Source organism: Plutella xylostella, chromosome 14, assembly GCF_932276165.1.
Source record: "Plutella xylostella chromosome 14, ilPluXylo3.1, whole genome shotgun sequence".
NCBI lineage: Eukaryota > Metazoa > Arthropoda > Insecta > Lepidoptera > Plutellidae > Plutella > Plutella xylostella.
The window spans coordinates 9,862,315-9,882,403 of record NC_063994.1 but is presented as its reverse complement, the minus strand read 5'-3'; the positions used below and the strand labels follow the sequence as shown (position 1 = coordinate 9,882,403).

Here is a 20,089-nt window from a genome sequence, read left to right as displayed (position 1 = left end):
TAAAATTTATATTTAGTTTGACATTGCGAAAATGAAACATGAAATCTGCAGCAATCTGATAAACTTAATCGACTTTTCCACCCTCTAATCTTCCTCACATCTACTGTTGTTGTTGATGTTCTATATGGCACCCAAAAGCTGCAAAGGGTCTCCACTAACGTCCGTCACTTTCGCCTATCTACGGCTGTACTTCGGTTCCCCTCATCTCGCATAATCTTTATTGACCAAAACTCATTTCGCATAACTCGTATGGTCTAAACTTTTTTGGCCGAACCATCACTTTGCCAAGACTTATGTGGCATAAGGCTCGTTTCGTCTAAAACTCTTTAGGCACAATCTTTAAACACCTAAGTTTCGTTTGCTCAAATTTATGTTCGTCTATACCTATGTATAATCTTGTTTCTCCTAATGTTATCTTAATAAATCATATATTAAGTAGGTATGTAGTAAATGTACAAATTGTGGTATTTTTCTCCTACATCCCGAAAATCACGATATTGAATGATTAAAAAATCGATTGAAAAATCATGAGATCGAAACCTAAAATATATAGGTGCGACGACGAGCAAAGCGAGGAGGAGCGTTTTAGGTGCACATGTTCATCAAAACCAAGGCGGAGCGCAGCGAAGCGGAGCGGAGCGTTTTCCAAACAGCGGAAACAATACAAGGCACCAGTTTGCGATATAGAGAGATGCTCCGTCAAAGTTAAAGCCAATCAAATATTATTTCTTTTTATAAACCTATTATTAGGCTATTCAAGATTTGGCTATACCATTATTAGGCTAAACAAGATAATGCGAAATAACTTTTTACTAATCGAGATTTATGCCATACGATTTTCGGCGAAACGAGACTTTGACCAAACGTTACTATGCAATACGAGATTAGGCAAATAAATCTTAGGCCAAAAAAGGTAGAACCCTGTACTTATATCCTGTATTTAGCAAATACATCAACCTCTCTCTAACCCCACCCTCTCTCTCTCCCCAGCGCCACCATGCGGACATCTCCCACTCTTCCTTCTGATACAATTAGTCAGCCTCAAAAATACTACATCTATCCATCTCTCTCTAATCCCACCTCTCTCTCTCCCCAGCGCCACCAAGCGGGCATGTCCCACTCTTTCTGCTGATACATTAGCTAGCCTCACAACTACTATATTATATCCATCCATCCCTGGATGGATATTATATAGTAGTTGTGAGGCTCTATCATACCTCTCTCTCTCCCCCACAGCACCACCATCCCGGCATCTCCCACTCTTTCAATTGCATCTCTTTCTAACATACCCCTCTCTTTCTCCACAGCGCCATCATGCCGGCATCTCGCACTCGTCATGCAGCGACGGCTCGCTGCTCAGCGTGGGCTCCTCGGAGATGGACGAGGACTCCGGCAGCGGCGCCCTGGACCAGCACGACCGGAGCGACGCCTCCGACTTCTACAGTGAGTGATATAAGTTGCCAACGAGCTCGGCTTCACTTCTAAAAAGTTTTTTCTTTGAAATTTCGGGGAAACACCTCCTGGTTCTTAGCTATCTCTAGCTTAGATTATGTATACCTAGTGCCCAAGCTAGTGTAGTAGACAAAAGGACTATATGTTCCACTACTCTCATAATATGCCGATGAGACGGATGAATAACACGATTGGAGACCACTAAGCGAGATAGTAGGGTATTTCAACGTTATGGTCAATTTTTTTGCGAGGTATTGTCCAGCCCGCCGGACAATACCTTAAAGGCCTTAGAGAATTAGCAGTCGTTAGTGCTGTGGCTAGTGGATGTAGTAGGTCTGTGTCTGTGATCAGTAAATGATTGTTGCCTGGAGTCGACGAAATTGTATGTCTGCACTGAGTGAAGTCCTTGATACGAATACTTTGAAACCTCATCTAAAACGTTGGAGCCGCCGAAGGGGGTGGCGCCGCTCTCGCACTCCGCCGCCAAGCACAAGATGGCGGTGCGGCCGCGGCATCATCCCCTTACTTGTCATTCAAGGCATATAACATATCAGAAGCCATAGACTAGTGGCTAGACTGTTCAATCAGCTAGCTAGAACATAGACCGCAGATTTGTAAAGCTGCGATCCCCAATTCGACTACCAAGCGCGAAAATACTAGCACAACCCTCTCCATAAACTCATGCCCTCCACTCAGCTAAGCTCATCTAAAACGTGCTCCTTGCGTGTCCAGATTCGTCGGAGCCGCCGACGGGGGTGGCGCCGCTGTCGCACTCCGCCGCCAAGCACAAGATGGCGGTGCGGCCGCGGCGCACGCACGGCGCGCCACGACGGAAAAAGAACACACAGGTAATGGCACTAATAAGAGTAATAGTGTAAGGACCTCTTTCACAATGTCTGGATAATGGCTGCTTATGGGATAAAAGACATGCTGTTTTAGACAGTGACATCATGTCTTCATCACGCAGGTAGCCATTATCCAATCATTTTGAAACAGGCCCTAAGTAACATTGACATCACACATTATTTACTTAAACATACCTACCTATCGAAAGTTTTCTCTAATGTCATCCCCTAACTGTTTCAGATTGCCGCATCCGCCCTGCCGATAACGCCTGAACTGAACGAAGAAATGATACGAAGCACTACTCCTGAAGTCACTTACAGAAGCTCAGAAGTCGTTACTGGTATGATAAGCTCTTTTTTACGATATCCAATAACTATATTTTACGAGTTTTTATGTTTCATTCCCCAAATCATCATTTTTGTTATGCTTAGAAACTAGTTATCAAATTGTGATTGTAAAACATAATTAGCTAGTATCCCAGCTAAACGTCTGTCTTGTCTCCTTCCAGAATCATTCTCTTCATCGACAACTACGAAGCACCAGATCACCGTCAAAGAGCACCAGCAGCAACTGAACCGAGAGCTTCAGCGAGTGATGGAGACTCCCAGCGATACCAAGCTGAAGTCATCGTCCTTGCCTCCAGGCCTCGCCCTCAGCCAACTCATGGGCCAAGCCAGCCAGTCGCCCGCCAAACTCAGCATAGCAGAAAACAACACCCCAAGATCCTCCATCAAAAGAAGCAAGTCCAGCTCCCAAGGAAAATCTCTCCGAGACGAATCCCCCAAACCCACAGCAGCCAGCACCAGCGAATCTCAGATCTACCACGAAGAAAGAATGTCCAGATTCCGCACCGAAACCAAAACCGAAGAGTCTTGCCAGAACGAGAAGAAGTCTAAGTCAGATAAGAAGATTGAGAACGAAAACATTAGAGCTAAGAAAGAGGAGTCGTTTTTCAGCCGCTTGCTGCTCAGGAAGAGCGGGAAGAAATCCAAGAAAGACACGATAGACGGGGAGGGACAGCAGGATAATAAGAAGACTAAAACTGAGAAGCCTCAGCAGTATAAGTCTGTCGATACTGAGAAAAGCGGGTTCACGTATCAAGGCTACCCGCCGGATCAGAAGCCGGCCGTCCCTGAGAAGAACATTCACAAATCTGGTGGTCAGAGAGCATTCGCCAACCAAATGCACAAGAGAATGGACAACAAGGGGGCCTACGTCCAAGAAGGGGTCTACAAAGACGCCTACAGCGCTGCCAAAGTTTCCGGAGTCGAATACAACATTACTGATCTCAAAATCGCTGAAGAAACCGACAAAATGCTGAACAGAGAAATGAAGCATAGGTATAGTAGACACGAAGAGTTCACAGAAAAGATTGTAGAACGATCTACAAAAAGGACTTCTTCTAAAGAAGCTATAGATGAGTCGTATAAACGGGAGTCTTTTAGTCTTCACGGCCACGACAGGTCTAAGAGACCGCCGGCGTCGGTGCAAAGACTTGTCGAGCCATTTTCGTCGAAAGCATTTATTAATCATGAAATAGCTTGTGCGCAAGCGGACAGCCTCTCTCCCTCGCTAGTGATCTCAGAAGACGAACCTCCTTTACGAGCTACCCGCAGAAACGTTCACAGCGACTATGTATTCCACTCCGGCAGTATGCCCAAAAACATTCCGTATTTCAATCCAAACATAGCTATATCAGCCTCTGCTTCGCCGCCTAAAAGTATTCTGCACCAGAACTCAGACAAGATAAAGCATTTCAACCGCTCGTCGGAACACGTTACAGAGTACGGACGAGAAAGGCAGATAGTGGAGTCTCGTGAACATAAATGCCATCACGTGGTGAAAGCAGAAGAGGCGTACGTGGCATCCGGCCTTCGATCTCTTGGGGAAGAATATGTCGAGTCCCGCAGTAGTATTGGCAAATCTCACAGCTTCCGTTATGCTTCTGAAACAACGTCGCTCAGCTCGCAAGAGAGTCAGATGCCGAGTCTGCCCGCCATTGTCGGCATCTCTGAACCTCTACTCGAGAGCTGGGAGGTCAACTACAGAAGAAACGTGAACCAAAGCTCTGAAAGTTTTAGTGATAGACATGACTTCTCGAAACGGGTTTCGGCCAGAAACTACAGCTTGCATCACACCCCGGAAACGAACTATGATAGTCTACCGAGCACCGACAGTAGCTACCTTGATAGTTTGAAGACGGACCCACATCTTGAAGAGAAGAATTTGTTTGCTAATACTATACATATTAATCTGCAGACTGGGAATAGCAGAAAGCGCGACAGTGACATCTCCCAGATTGAGGCTAAGATTGATGACATTATTAGTTCGCCTAAGCCCATTATTGCCCCAATACTCAAGTCTAGTTCTTTAGATAGTGTTAAAAGTAGTCCCGAGAAGCCTAAGGATGATAGACGTAAGACTATTTCTATTGAGAGCTCTCTGAGCCAAAACGGTAAGGCTGGTAACTTGCAAAAGGAAGATAAAAATGAGAATGAGAATTTCATTTCAGTTACCCACATTAATAAAGAGCCAAGCTCCACAGCCCCTAAGATTATTGAAGCACTAAAAGTAGCTAAGAGTGAGGAGAAGCTGCAAAAAATTGGCAAAACTGGTGTTCCTGAATTCCTCAACATTCAACTAAACAGAGTGGACGCTAAACCCACCACTAATGTTGTCTTAACTGCCAATGTGACACCAAAGAAACCCGACGCTCCGGTTGTTGAAAAAGACAATGAAGTGGCAGAGATCAAAACTACCCATCAAATACAAATCAGAAAGGATCCTATGATAATAAGCAAATTAAAAGAAAACTTAACTGAAGAAAGTCAACCGGAAGATAAAAACTCTCCAGTTATTAACAGAAGATCAGTGCCACCTTCGATTTCTCCGCAAAGTCCATCCACCACACCAAAGGCATTCTTCAAAAGAAAGTCCACAAGTGTTGAGTACCAAGACAAACCTGAAAAACTTAGGGCCAACTCGGTTAGTACTGAAGGAAGCACTGAAAAGATATTCGATAGCATCTCCATGGATCAAAAGTCACATTCGAGCTTCGGTAGTAAAAGCTCCATCCAAAGTACCGACAGCAACGAACCCAGGACACCGGACAGACACGAAGAAACCATCATTTACCGTAAAAAACCTATAACATTAGTCAAAGAAAGAAGTGGTAAGAAAAACGACAATGATGAGCCTGAACTAATGAAAGTGTTTGCGCGACGATCTCTGAAACTGAAAGACTCCGAAGCAGAAACATTAGCTCAAGAAATAGCTGAAAACAGAACTAAAAATGAGGAAAATAATGAAAACGCTACACGATCTAAGCTTCTGAAGAACGAATTCAATGCTTCAATAAAATCCCGGGACAGCGACAAGGAAAACGAAGAATCGAAAGACCAGGCAGAAGAGAACAGAATAGTCGACATAGCAGCTAGAGTCAGCCAATTCGGAAACTACCAGCGAAGCGTCAGCATAAGCAGTGTAACATCCAACCCTAAACGAGAAAGCGCTCCGGTATACAAAACAGAAGTCAACAAATACAAGAAAGAATCTTCAGATTCTACCCCCGAAAAACGTTTACGAAACCGAACATTCCCTTCAACCGACAGGGATGACATGCAAAACATTGCCAAAAGCGAAGCGTTGGCTTACAAAGCCGACACGCTGACTAAAAAGCCGTGGCAAAGAAACGAAGAGGTCAAACCGTTTAGGAACTCTTCGGAAGGGAAAAAAGAGACAGCTGTGATAGACAAGGACGTGGAGAAGGAGAAGGAGGTGGGAGAGAAAGGGACAGGAGAGGCGGACGCGAGTCCACAGTTCAAGGGGATACTGCAGATGAGGGCCGAGTGGGAGCGGCGGGCGAAGCAAGGCATGGCCAAATAGACGATGGTGCTACTGAATTGAGGTAAACGTCTGTTTTTCTATTGTTCTTTTTTTAAACAAGTTGTTTGCCATACAAGTTTGTTACAAGTTGGTAACGTCATCGGTAAAAGCGAAAAGCTCTAAAATATACTCAGATGTAGACAATCTTAATTTTTAACACATAACATCTTGAGTGTGAGAATGGAACCTTGATTGCCTTTTGTAACTGTCGTTTGCTTTTCTTTCATGAATCTTTTTTTTCGACAGTTTGAAGATCATACCTAAAATCTAACTAGCTATCGATATGCTCAAAATTTTAAATCTAGTTACTTATAAATTATGTTGTGTGGACCCTTTTCTTACACGAATTTTCTTGTTTCAGGAGTAGGAGTACCGCTGCTTGGATACATTATCGTAACATTTTTTATTCTAGTGATATTCTACAATACAACCTAGCTTATAGATGACCTGCAAATATTCGGCAAAGTAGTTCGTTATAAATTAATTATAGAAATTTATCTAACGTTGATATAGAAGTATGTATTTTTGAGTGTTATTGCAATGACGTAGTAAATAGTTATATTTTAATAAAGGATACTGATATTATTGTATTAAACATTTCAAACTGTGACTTGATTCTTTCTTTTATTTTATCCATATTTTATCTTGCCTTACAGTAGAGTGTGATTATATCAGCCTTTGCGACCTTCTTGTGGTCAAAAGATACCATTACCATGAAGAACAAAAATATTTAACCTATGATGTAGATCCACTTTAACAACTTTCAGCTACTGACACATAGTACATAGGTCTATGAAACGTATAGTTGCAATGGAAAGGAGCATAGGCTCAGAAGGGTTCCCCTCATCTCGCATAATCTTTATTGCCCAAAACTCGTTTCGCATAACTCGTATGGTCTAAACTTTTTTGGCCGAATCATCACTTCGTCAAGACTTATGCGGCATAAGTCTCGTTTCGCCTAAAACTCTTATGGCACAATCTTACGATTGCCATACGATTTTCGGCGAAACGAGACTTTGACCAAACGGTACTATGCAATACGAGATTAGGCAAATAAATCTTAGGCCAAAAAAGGTAGAACCGCTCAGAAGCATAGGTACCTACTTAACACTTTTTATCAATTTCCTCTGACTAACGATTGTACTATTTTAAAAGTTAGTCGTGCAGAAGTGAAAGACACAGGCAATGTCTACTCCAAAATGTAATAATCAAATGGTCTTTAAATTCAGTGGTGTACTTCTGCAATATGGCAAGATAATAGAAGATATAGGTAAAGGAGATAATCATATAAACGACATCTGTGTAAGGGCAAATAATTTACAGCACCTCGTTACACACATTCTGAACCAACGAACACTACTTGCTTGGGTTGATGATTGACCCAACTAGACGGTTCGATTGACAATACAAAGATGGCAGTAGTAGCGTGAATATTGCATTTTTTTATGAATTTTAAAGGTGTGTTCCTTGTGTTATTTGTGTTAACCTACATATTTATACTAAAAGTTGTACAAATTCACCTAATCTGCATTCATAATCTACTTTTGGTTCCATCTCCTATTAGTTAACCTTATTATTTATTTAATCCTGCAATTCGGTATGTTAAGTAATTTTATGGTGATTGTTTTTATAATTTTAAATTGAAGTATGTTGGAATTTGAGACACTAATTTGAATATTTTTTATTTTACTGCTCTCGTTAATTTAATAAAAAATAATTAAAGATCGGCTCTTCGACGATTTTATGACGTCATTCGCTATCATGCAGCCGCTGACGTCATCAACATCGTAACTCTGTGAATATTTACACTTTAGATTGACAGAAGTGACATTTAACAATTGAACATTTTTATTCTCTTTGGTTGAAACTTTAACCTTGCGCAGCGTCTTGAAGGACAAATTATATTTTAATTTTTGATAAAATAATCGGAATCCTTGAATATTTTAAATTTTTAAGAATGAGACACTTATTAAGAAGATAATATCTCGAAACGGTTTTGGAATTAGCATCAAAAAATTTTACTTAACATACCGAATTAATGACGGATATTTACATATTTTTTCATAATAAATTCAGGTAGGCAAATATAATATCATACCCTGTATTATTGACTCAGTAAAGTATTAAAAGGGTTGAATCGAGGGTAGGTTGTAAATAAATGAGTTTTTTTCCCTCTGACTTAAACCGAAAGGTGAGCGTACGATATTTATTCATGGATTCTTTACTTTTGATCATAATTTATGAGAAAATCATCCAAAAGTTAAAAAGTAACAAGTTCGTTGGTGGTGGAAATGGAATTGATACATTGGAATAAGGTAAGACTGTACTTTTTATAATTATAGCGATAGCGGTAGCTAGATTAGAAAAATGGAATCAAGATATTAATTACCTTGGTTTATGAGGTTAAATTAAAGTCGTTAATTATTATAATATTTCATTGGATTTCTACAGTCTTATTAAAATCTAAGCAAGGTAGGTACACTGTGCCGCAGACGAATCTCACTCATCCAGGCAACCTCCAAACGCCTAATGGCATAACTCAAAAAGTGTTAAAAAATAGTAGATACCTATCACTTGTTTCGAATATCTATCATAACAAAACACTTATTTTTGGCGCCCAACATGGCACCGGTCATAATTAATTGTACAGTTGATTTAAAATATCTCGTCATTGCCATAATCATAGAAGTACTATGCAGGTACACGGTCATCGTGTGAATTTCGCCAGGCAGTGATTATATATATATAAGGTCAACCGGGGCCATTGCGCCACAATACTTTGACTTTCATATTCATTCATTCATAACAAACAGACTATACGCCCTGTTAATCTATAACTTGTGATACATATTAGGAAATTTTATCTAGTTTCATATTTTGATGAAATTTGTAGAATTTTAAATATCTTCTACGTGTAAACGACGTTTCTACAAAAAATGGGATTTTTAGGCGCAATAGCCCCTAGATTATATACCCCTATATATATATATTATGTTGGTACCTCATTACAAACATAGACAGTTTTTTTTATTTAAGTAAATACCAAAGTACTATTGTAGGTACTTTACTTATATTTATGTACCTACCTAAATGTGGAAGTATTATTCACGGGGGAGACTTGATCAACAAACTGTCGTATAAAGAAGAAAATAAATACAAAGTCAATCGAAAATATCTTCGACAAAAGTTCACCCCATTTTGAAGAAACGGAACGCATTTATTAAATAAAAAGGGGGTGGGATCACGCATGCGCCGCGCCAGACCCCAACTAACCCCAATAAGACTCGCGTCATCGCTACTCCATTTTATTTTTCATTTCTTTCCTGTTTTCCTTCGCCAATCGAGTGAAGCGCGAGTGAAAATAAAATCACCCTGTGAAGAGACCTTAGCCACAGTCGGTGAAAAAGACTGGTCGTTTTTCGAACCGAAGTCGGTATCAGTTCAGTGTCTTAACTTACGTAATAAAAAATCGTGACCGCTCAAGAGATTTTTGTGTCAAGAAAAAAGGTAAGATGTCTTCTTTTGGCCTTCTTTGTTCAGTTCAAGTGTTTCCACTACAGTAGGTTTGTTAAAAAAACTTTATAGCATTCAAATTCACGTACAAAACCTATATCAGAACCTGGACTCAGGATATGCGTGTCAAAAGAAAAGTCCATGTTATTTGGGTAGGTACTTATTCCATAGATGCGTATTCTATGCGTAGAATTTTCCATGTGTGTGTGTGTGTCTGTATCAGTATTTCATAGGCTCACCTTTTCAAAGGTCTTATTAAGTAAGTAGATAAAATGGGTCGCCGATGTAACCACTTAATACATTTGCAAGACCGAAGGGTTTTCAAGAGGACCCCTTAGAGCTTGTAAGGCTTTTGTAAATGCTACTCTTTATAATTTGTAAGTAAGTTTTTATCTTCACCTTGTATATATTATATTATGTATTTATTAAATATGGAATAGCAGCAGCATACCTACCTACCTCCATTACAAGAAAAAGTATAAGTATAAAATTAATATCTCGCAAAAATTATAATACAGTGCAAAACGTATAACTAAGCAAGTAAGTAGCTATACAAAATAATTTCTCAAAAGCTATTTTTTACTCTGGGATTCCCATGGGAAAAATCTACAAAGACTGCACAACACACGACACTTTTGAATCTGCACGAAAGAAACAGGTCGACGAAATTATAGATAGGATACACTTTATTTGTACACCCAATAAATATTTAATTAGGGTACAAAAGGCGGTCTTATCGCTAAAATCTCTACCAGACTACCTTTGGATGGGGGAATAAGAGATTAAGATTGGGTGCAGTGTACATGTTAAAAAGGAATGTATTAACTATAGGAAGTTTGATAGGTAAAATTTTATTATAATTCGGTTACTCATAAAAAATCTGTCTGGCCCCAACCGTATGAAGACAGATGGGTTTCTAGCCCGCCGTAATATCTCACGGCCGACACCTGAACACCTCAAGATCCGCCTAATTTAAATAATGGCCACACCATCAATATCATTTAGGGGATATTAAAATTTATCACCCCGTATTATGTTACTTATCTGCTGTTTAAAATCAAAATAAATTCTCAGTAACCTACGTCTACGTAACTTACTTGAAATAACTAAGTATAACACTGAAATGACTAATAGTATCTATCCACGAGGGTACACCCGAGTCCGTGTTGTTCTATGATCTATGATCCACAAGTCTTCTATCATCGATCCTAAGTTTTTTTTTACCTAATGTTGTGTTTCCCCTAAAACTAAAGAAGCAGCTACAAAAATCATCATTATAACGAAACTTTTAACACAGGTAATAAATGCTCCCGAGTTTGGTCCCCTAATAAGTTCTTAACCCATTCTAAAAGTACCTACCTAATTTATCTGCCCTGTTGGTACAAACAACATTTAAAGTAAACTTTAAGCTCCCATCTACCGTAACGGCGGCGGCGGCGGCGGTCGCCTAACTAATGTTGTGGGTATTCGCGAAAATACAACACATTCAGCCTACCTAAAGCTCACATTGAGCAACACATTTTCAGATTTCCTTGCAGAACTTATTTTCTCTCTCTCATATTTAACGGGTTTCATTTAAACGATCGCCAATTAAATCAGTTTTGAGTTTGCTAAATAATAGGTTTGAAGGCAAAATAGTAGATTTGCCAGCAAAGTTTTGCCCCCAAACAATTTTAAATCAATTCAACAATTTATCACTTAACACGTTCACGGACAATTGATGGTTGGAAAATATTTTGATATGACACCTAAAAATCCCATACATTTTATCGTTCCGCCTTGAAACGTATTGCCGTATCTCAACATATTTTATTTACGTAATGTGACAGTTACGGCCATAGACGGTATCGTCTACAAGCGGTCCGCCACATCATGCATATCCAACAATGCGTATAGTGACATCTACGGCTACAGGCGGCAGCTGCCAGTTTTTTTCAAGGACCGTTTCATTTTCAAATAGGTTTGGACGTTTTTCAGATACAAAGTTCCACTTTTAGCATGCTATTTACAATAAATAAAGCTGATATAGTAAGATTAAACAAAAGGGTTCATCGACAAAAGCTAAAATTTTCTAGTTCCTCATTACAGTTATATCTTTGCTTTTCTTTGTTCCATTTAAGTAATTATAGTATTTGAATCGAATAGGTAGGTATCCTATATGCAAAACAGTATAATATTTATCAATTTATTATTAATTTACCTCGTAATTTGCCACAAAAATTACCAGACTACCACCCGTACTACACAACATTTCCGCGACGCGCGCGCCGTGACACTAAACTTCTGGAAGGTTATTTTTATTAGTAACGGTTACGGGTACAGGCGGTATGTCACTATAAAGTTCACTTATGTGTGTGCAAAAGAAACCCCGACAAGTTCTTTGTTATGACACCTAGAAACAAATGAATTAGCACAATACGACACTAAATCACGTATCTCCTGTTAAGAATACGGAAATGATACGGCTGTTGACGGTTCGTCCGTTTCAATCAATAGAAGTTGGACGGCCACAGGCGCGTAGTCATATTACAAGGATACTTAATTACGGCCCTCGACGGATTGTCCGTGAACGTGTTAAAATCGCCGGGATTTATGATCAAGTGGCAAATTAACATTTATGTATATATTTTAATAGGTATGTCCTCATAACTCGATGGTATGTTTAATCTTTAAAGGAAACAAAAAAAACAGTTTAAATAATCAATATTATTTATTAAAAACAACAAAAATAACCTTCTTCTAATTAAAACTTAAACCTTAAACTTCTTCTCATAAAAAGCAATCATCTTCTAATTAAAACATAATCTTTCTCTTATCAAAATCATTGTATTACCAGCGCTGGTCTTGATTTGGAAGGGCGCCCTCTCTTCCTTTTTTGGCCGATAGGCACATTCTTTGCTTCTGGTGGGGGGTTCGCGAACTTTAAGCGTATGGCTAGCCCCATTATATGTTTGCACATATAATTTTTGTAAAATGCAGGGCAGTTGCATTTCCCTTGCATCCAGTCATTGTGCGGTAGATCCACTTGCCATTTGCTATTGATTAAAGATTAAACATACCATTGCACTTTGTATTCAGCAAAATCCGTCCATGCATTTACAAAGTTTTGGGTTTTGTCTGCCTTTCCACCCGGTACTTCATATTGTTTGAAAGCATCGTCACTATACGTCACTATAACTTCTTTACGTAACTTTGCCCATTGGTAGGCTTCTGTCCAGTCTTTCAGAGTGATGGTTGGTACTGTCGCAAATACTTGGTTTTCAGATAACGACCATCCATTTACAAACTGAGAAGCAACTGTCAAATTCAAATTCATTCAAAATTCAAATTCATACCATTTATTCACACTAATTCACAAACATACACAATACAATACAAAACATAAACATTAAATTTGTACTGGACTAACTACCTACATACATGACATGAACACAGTTAATAAATTGGAACATTATTAAAATATAAATACACATAATTATTTTCACAATTGTGTGGGTAGTTGTAAAATAAATTACTGAATTACTGTAACAGGCGGTTTACAGTAGTTGTGGTTAGTGTGAATGGGCCGGACGACTCAGCGTTGTTGTCACGGAACAGAACTGCCCCGTGACGCTGTTATTCTGTCGCTAGCCCGAACCGGAAAACTTATGTACATTTACATTGTGTATGTGCTATTACTATTCTCACCCATATATTAAACATGCACTAATAATGTTGTTGAAATAGTGTAGCTGTAATGCGAACAAAAGTGCTAAAGTGGGAACACAGAAAAGAACTTACATAACAAGCATTTGGGACATAAACTAAAGGTAAGTAAGAAAAACCATTACTATTTTTATCTTTACAATGCAAAATTTGTGATAAGGCAAAGTTGTTTGCTTTAATAATCCATGCTGTCATATGCACTTATGAGGAATACAAAAATCTAAAAATTCAGGTACCAAATTAAATTGATAATTATAAGTATGAATGTAACTTTGTATTCAGAAAAAAATACAGTAAGTAAGTAATTGAAATACAATACTGTCAAGAAACGAGACAATGGCAAACGTTCACGGAGTGTGTATTCATCTTTTATTACTCGGTTATGTGATTCTAAAGCGTTATTAGTCGCTGGCGAACCCATATGAGCCCCCAAATACCAGCTACGGTTTTGGGTAAGCCATTGCTCTTCAAAATATTGGATGAAAGCATTATCCCATTTTTTCAAGAATGCTTTTGAAGCTAACTCGAAGGTTTCTGAATCCGTCGCTGCTTGGAGAGAGTCCACATCTGCCAACAATTCTCTGTGAACAGTTTTTTTCGTATATTTCTCCACATGAAGCTGAATTTTCTTCTTAGCGTGAGCCCAACACATTCTTACAGTGACATCCTTACCAAATACCTCTGTGAATGCGTTTTGTATTGCTTTAGCTGCATCACATACTAGCACTTCTGGCTTGAAGTTTTGCGAGTACAAGTTAAAGATATTGATCTTGATGGCATCGAACAACAACTTAAAGTCTTCTTTTTCTTCATTAGTTGCAACCCCCAGAGCAAAGGGATGAAATCGTTTGTTTTTGTCTGTACTTCCAACGACGAAAACGGGGAATCCTTGCCATATTAGTTTGTATGTTGCATCAGCATGTATAACTTTTACTTCACCTGCTTTTTGCATCAAATATTTTGTTGATAGGACAAATCTAAAGCGTGGCGGATTACTTTCTTCAAGGATTTCATATCCAATAACATAAACTGAGAAAAGAATGAGACTCTAGCCAAGATTCCAATTCGCCCAGACTGATCGTGGGCTGTCCATATTTACAACGGCGTCTATCAATTAAATATGTCCTTAGTTGGGACATTTTTGGCACTTTAATACCACCCATTTTAGCTAGACTTGCAAGTATAGCTTTGGGTTTGAGATGTAAGTCGTACAATTTATTAATTTCTTCTTTTACTCTCTCACTAAGCCCATAACCTGCGAGCGTTTTTGAATCGTGGTCATGATCACATTCTGTACGAAATAACATTACTTCATCAGAGAATGAATACATGAGTAAATATAGCTGAGCTGAACACTGAGGTGCCTTTCGTACAACTTTGTTGCATCTATAGTACTTCTTTCGCCCTTCCTCAACATCATGCTTATGACTAAATGACCAGGTTTTTTCGGCCTTTATGTATTACTCCTCAGCACTGGATTTGTTTTCAAACTTAGTGACGAAAATCCAAACCTTGTTTTGCGACCGCTTCTTCTTTGGCTGGGTACCTTCGTCAGTTTCGGAAATTTCCTCATCAGATTCCAATACCGGCACTTTCTCCATAAATGATTGCTCGACAAACGATGATACACTATTTGCAATAATGGAATTATCTGCACGACTACTTGATGCCATAATTACTGTTAAGAAATCATATTAACAACAAAAAGACTATTAGATGCACTCGCAGAACTTGCGCGAATAAAGTAAACAAGCGAATGAATTTAGGTAGTGTCTACGTTGTGACTAGTCATTCCACAGCATTTCCACACTGGACTCGCTAGGTTGTGACCAGTCGTTCTTCGCTAGTCAACGAACCACTCAAATATACTCCATATTGCATCACAATAAAGTTAAATTTGTATTGTAAGTAAATGACATGAACATGACACAAGTTGCTCTTTCTACTTTTAGGTTATAATGGCGGTCGTTGTCTCATCAAAAGATAGTATTTTTTTCTAAATTCAATTAGGTATGGAAGAATTCGCCTCATTAGAAGAACTGGACACATTTATTACGGAATATGAAGGAGTAAATTGTGTCTAGCTGTGGAAGCGGACAGCCAAAACAATACAAAAGTCGAGAGCCGTGTGCACAAAGAAATTGGCATCCTGAAATGAAGAACTTAAGTACTACAGTCTGACGTTACCTGTAAAAAGGGAGGCCGGCAGAGGTATACGGCATACTTCGACGTATAAGGATAACGTAGTTTTTATTATGAATAAAGGATAATATTATGTACTTATGTTAAGCGTTGTTTATTTTTGTAGAATTAAATTCGGGGATAATCATGTAGCATGTGAAAGAAAACATCGTAAGGAAACCTCAATATCTAGATTAAGCACATCTAGATATGTGAACCCACAAAGGCAGTTTAGACCTTTGAGATATGCACAAAGGTTCCACTCAAGAGAGCCAGGTGCGGGTTCTTACACCCTTACAGACAATAGAATAGAATGACCCACTAACCCTAATCTATCTTACTGAGAACCAAATTTTCAGTAGGTACTTAGTTACATACAATACAAATACTTATTACTTTATAGGTCGTAGTAAGGACAATATGGCTAGGTGGGGATTTACGGATGCACAAAATCTGAACTGCTTGTGTGAAGCGCCACAAACTATGGTGCACCTTACATCATGCCCCGCGTGTCCCTACACCTGTACGCGGGAAGAGCTCATGACCGCTACCAGCGGTGCAGTATCAGTGGCCCAGTTCTGGGCATATGTATTATTTAGTGACTTTGTTGGTTTGTCGTCGACACGATAAGAAGAAGAAGAAGAAGACTTAATATTCATGCAATAGAAAGCATATTGCCACAATAGCGTAATATTGTGTACAAAGGTCCTCTGGTAGCTGTTTTATCGCAACCCATCACGTCCGCACTGCTAGGGCACGAATCTTCTTCTAATTTCTAATCAAGAGCAACTTGTGCCATGTTCATGTCATTTACTTACAATACAAATTTAATTGTGATGCAATATGGAGCATATTTGAGTGGTTCGTTGACCAGCGAAGAACGACTGGTCACAACCTAGCGAGTCCAGTGTGGAAATGCTGTGGAATGACTAGTTACAACGTAGACACTACCATGAATTTACCCGCACCCGCGCGCCCGCACCTCGTACGATCCATACGACCCATCCAGCGCCAATTTGGCTCCGCCCCTTTGAACATTTTTTCATTAAATTTGTAAACTCATATATTAAATTGTTAACAAATTATAATATTTTAATAACTGAACCTATTAAAATGTAACTACTGCAATGCTGACAAAATATGAATTAACAAGAAATCGCAATATGCGACCTAGAGTCAATATATTTGCTGGCAAATCTACTATTCTGCGGGCGCAGTTATTATTTATTGAGCAAAAATAATATTCTGCAAATAAAGTTTTTATTTATGTAATGAACTCAAATTTTTTGGCAATCGATCTATTATTTTAGATTTTTGTATTGATATTATTTGCTAATTCATACCAGAGGACACTTTTTATTTATTTGAGGATAAAAATATTTAGTTACGGTGGATCTATTAATTTGCTGATACAAGTTGATGACAAAAATAAACTTTGCTGGCCAGAAATATAGTTCCCATATTTAACATGGTTTCATTGACATAGTTAATATTGGCGAACTGAAATTTAATACAATTACAAATCACCGTGTACAAGTCACACATTTAAAATATTAAACTACAATCAAACATAAAGTTGGAATACGTATTTCAGCATCGTTATATGAATCACATTTCGTATTGTAGTTATGCTATTTTATTCTAGGCTTATTATATCTTACGCGCATTCTAGTTAAGCCAAGTCTGTAACTAATGTTACTGTAAAGTTTAAGAAACTTTCAGTCGACAATTCTGGCTAGCCTTTAGTTCTTGGATAAGGAAAGCCAACGACAGAGTATTATAGCCTTGGCCTTTAGAGCTTCTTGAGCAGAGCAGAGGCTTGGTTGAGATAACTGGATGATGCACCAAATTTTAGAATACAGAATGGTTACTCTTCCTGGTAATTTCAAAAAAATAGAAGGAACGATAGCTCTGTTGTCAAGCTATTAGATCGAGGTCCAGTCTAGTCATACAATACAATGTACGGTGGCCTGCGCCTAAAAGTATACAGGCGGAGTTTTTAAAATAGCGATCTCAAGCTCACATGCTGCTCAAGCACATCCACATAAACACCACTGCTACACACATCACACACAACACGTCCCCGGATTTATAACAGATGTAGCTGGTCCCTTCATCATCAGAGATCGCTATTTTAAAAACTCCGCCTGTATACTTTTAGGCGCAGGCCACCGTACCATAGAACAACGCGGACTCGGGTGTATGTATGCAATGTACGAGCGTATATTGTTAATCTAAGAGTATAGAGAACTTAGTTTTTTAAGCTATAGAGTACCTACACAGAAACAATCCAAATTAATCTACGGAAATGCAATGTTTGCGCATGTGTTACAGCGCTCGCCCTAAATTGTGTTTAATAAGGCCAGCATTTGCATAATATTGAATATTTACTCGTCTTGCTTACAATTTCCCAATAACTTCAGCAACACAATGGTTCTATATCAACCTACTTAGAGGCTCTAAGTCGGTTTAGTTTTTAAATTAAGTTTTCGGTCCCTATCAAGTGATATGGGTTGGATCCTGTCACCATAAGTGAAAAAAATTAAACAGATTCGATAGTCATAAACCACCACCACTTGATAATTTTTTATATTTACATATTTAACTAAGTTAGAAACTCATGAAATCTGATGTTTCATGTTATCCAAAACTTGCTCAATGTGAATTATAAAATGATGAAGTTCGTAAAAAAACACATTAGAATTAAATAGAATAAACATACAAATCTTTCAATTTGACAAAAACTTTTTCATATTTTTTGATTATAGGTCTCTTTAACCCCAAGGCAGCAAACAGGTACTAGGAGCTTCTGAAATTAGCCACTACTATTCGACGTATATTCGACCCTCGACCCTTGCTTGCTTCCTTGGTCGGTAAACAACTTTGTCAAGTCAAGTTGAGTGAACTGGCTGGCTCATTGTGGTAGTAGTATCGACCTCTCGAGCCTCCATCAAATTGTACAGTGCCTAGGTATATACAAACAAAACGGAACTCTTTATAAAATAAGCTTTAGTTGTAGAATATTTTCCTTCGGATGCAACCAATGGCCAAACCAGACGGCCGAATGGCGTAGTGGTTAGTGACCCTGACAACTGAGCCGAAGGTCCCGGGTTCGATTCCCGGCTGGGGCAGATATTTGTTTAAACACAGATATTTGTTCTCGGGTCTTGGGTGTGGTTATTTATATTTAGTATGTATCTATCTATGTATTTGTGTAGATATATCAGCTGTCCGATACCCATAACACAGGTTCTGCCTAGCTTGGGGTCGGATGGCCGTGTGTGAGATGTCCCCACATATTATTATTATTATTAATGATGTTTTGTCGTTGGATTTCCATAAAACAGCGGAAAGCCACAAACTAGATAAGTAATTAAAATCAATTCAGTAAATCCGAACACCATGTAGGTACCTAGATACTAATTAAATTATAACTAGTTGGAGAAAAAATTTACTCATGCCTCCCGGTCGGTGGTGATAATACTTTTCTCAATAAAACAACAGAGAAAACCGAGTTTGTAGACCTGTCGATTTGATTGATGGAATAGCTTCTGGCTGTCGGCTATTGTCCTGTCTGCTTCTTGAAAAGTAATGCCTTTTTCCACCCACGGAAACAAACGAGTGTTATGAGTTTGTTGTCTTTGGTATAGGTAAGTACACTAAGTACTTACTTACTTACATATTTTAACTGAAGATTAGTTAGGTAGGTAATAACTAATTAACTACAAAATCAACAGTGTTTTTTTTAAAGACTCTTGTCTTTTACCTCTCTTAAGGTGTACACTGTACAGATTGGTTACGATAACATTATTTTAAACAACTCCGCTAACTTAATTATTTATTATTCAAGGATAGATTATAAGAAAATCTGAAGGACAGATTTTAAAAGTAATTTATGAGTTTTACCTTGTGCTCCAGTAGGTAGAATAACTTACAAAACCTTGTAGATAGGCAGACATAATTAAATAATATTCTTATGTTTTGTTACCTACCTACTATATTTTTGGCATAATATCTGCGGATGCATGAAGTTCTTAATTGTAGACCAAAGAATAAGTTGTGCCCGTCATTGTTGATAGAGACCAAATGATGATGAACTAATTTTTCCCAATAGATGGCGCTAAAAGTAATTTAGAAACTTATCGTAATCATCAGTTAACTTCACTAGCATGTCTTCTGCATTGTGATTATGAGGTGATGCTGTACAGGACACCCTTGCCGCAGCACCCTGTCTCTTTGCGCAGGCTCACTGTCTATTAGTACCCATAGTCATCAATAGATGGCGCTAAAACTACTTCTTCTTTTAAACTCCCTTTATTCTCGTCTCTCTATAGTCTTGTGTCTGCACCTACTGTCTCTTTGCTCATACTCAGTATATAATAATCTATTAGTACCCGTAGTCATCACTATCACATCATCATACTAAAATTTTTTTTTCCTTCCAGTCTCGTGGCATGTGGGGCGGGTGATGCTGTGCGGCGGCATAGTCGCCGCGGCACCAGTCTTT

At 38.6% G+C, this 20,089-nt stretch overlaps 3 protein-coding genes across 8 annotated transcripts in view; 2 read left to right on the top strand and 1 right to left on the bottom strand.

The window, feature by feature from the left end:
* LOC105391923 overlaps window positions 1-6,793 on the top strand; it is a 129,267-nt gene extending 122,474 nt beyond the window's left edge. For all 5 annotated transcript variants that reach the window (XM_038120466.2, XM_011563492.3, XM_038120468.2 and 2 more), the window contains 5 exons: window positions 1,308-1,443; window positions 2,185-2,300; window positions 2,539-2,638; window positions 2,807-6,205; window positions 6,545-6,793. In XM_038120466.2, the coding sequence (XP_037976394.2) occupies window positions 1,308-1,443; window positions 2,185-2,300; window positions 2,539-2,638; window positions 2,807-6,183 (3,729 nt within the window). In that variant the 3' untranslated portion in view covers window positions 6,184-6,205; window positions 6,545-6,793. The remainder of the gene's footprint in view (window positions 1-1,307; window positions 1,444-2,184; window positions 2,301-2,538; window positions 2,639-2,806; window positions 6,206-6,544) is intronic.
* Window positions 6,794-9,435: 2,642 nt separating this feature from the next.
* Window positions 9,436-20,089, top strand: part of LOC105397390 (protein Fe65 homolog) — a 58,416-nt gene continuing 47,762 nt past the window's right edge. For both annotated transcript variants that reach the window (XM_048625265.1, XM_048625264.1), the window contains exon 1: window positions 9,436-9,690. The gene's annotated coding sequence lies outside the window, so the exon portion shown is untranslated. The remainder of the gene's footprint in view (window positions 9,691-20,089) is intronic.
* Window positions 12,356-14,357, bottom strand: LOC125489545. The gene is made up of 2 exons (XM_048625580.1): window positions 13,716-14,357; window positions 12,356-12,731 (listed from the first exon to the last, which is right to left on the bottom strand). The coding sequence occupies exons 1-2, from the start codon at window positions 14,351-14,353 to the stop codon at window positions 12,518-12,520; spliced, it is 852 nt and encodes a 283-aa protein (XP_048481537.1). The 5' UTR covers window positions 14,354-14,357; the 3' UTR covers window positions 12,356-12,517.

Coding starts and splice junctions, on each gene's coding strand:
- LOC125489545 (XM_048625580.1), bottom strand. CDS start 14,353: ATGCAAAAAGCAGGTGAAGTAAAAGTTATACATGCTGATGCAACATAC. Junction 12,732..13,715: donor TCTCGTTTCTTGACAGTATT/GTATTTCAATTA, acceptor TTTAATCAATAG/CAAATGGCAAGTGGATCTAC.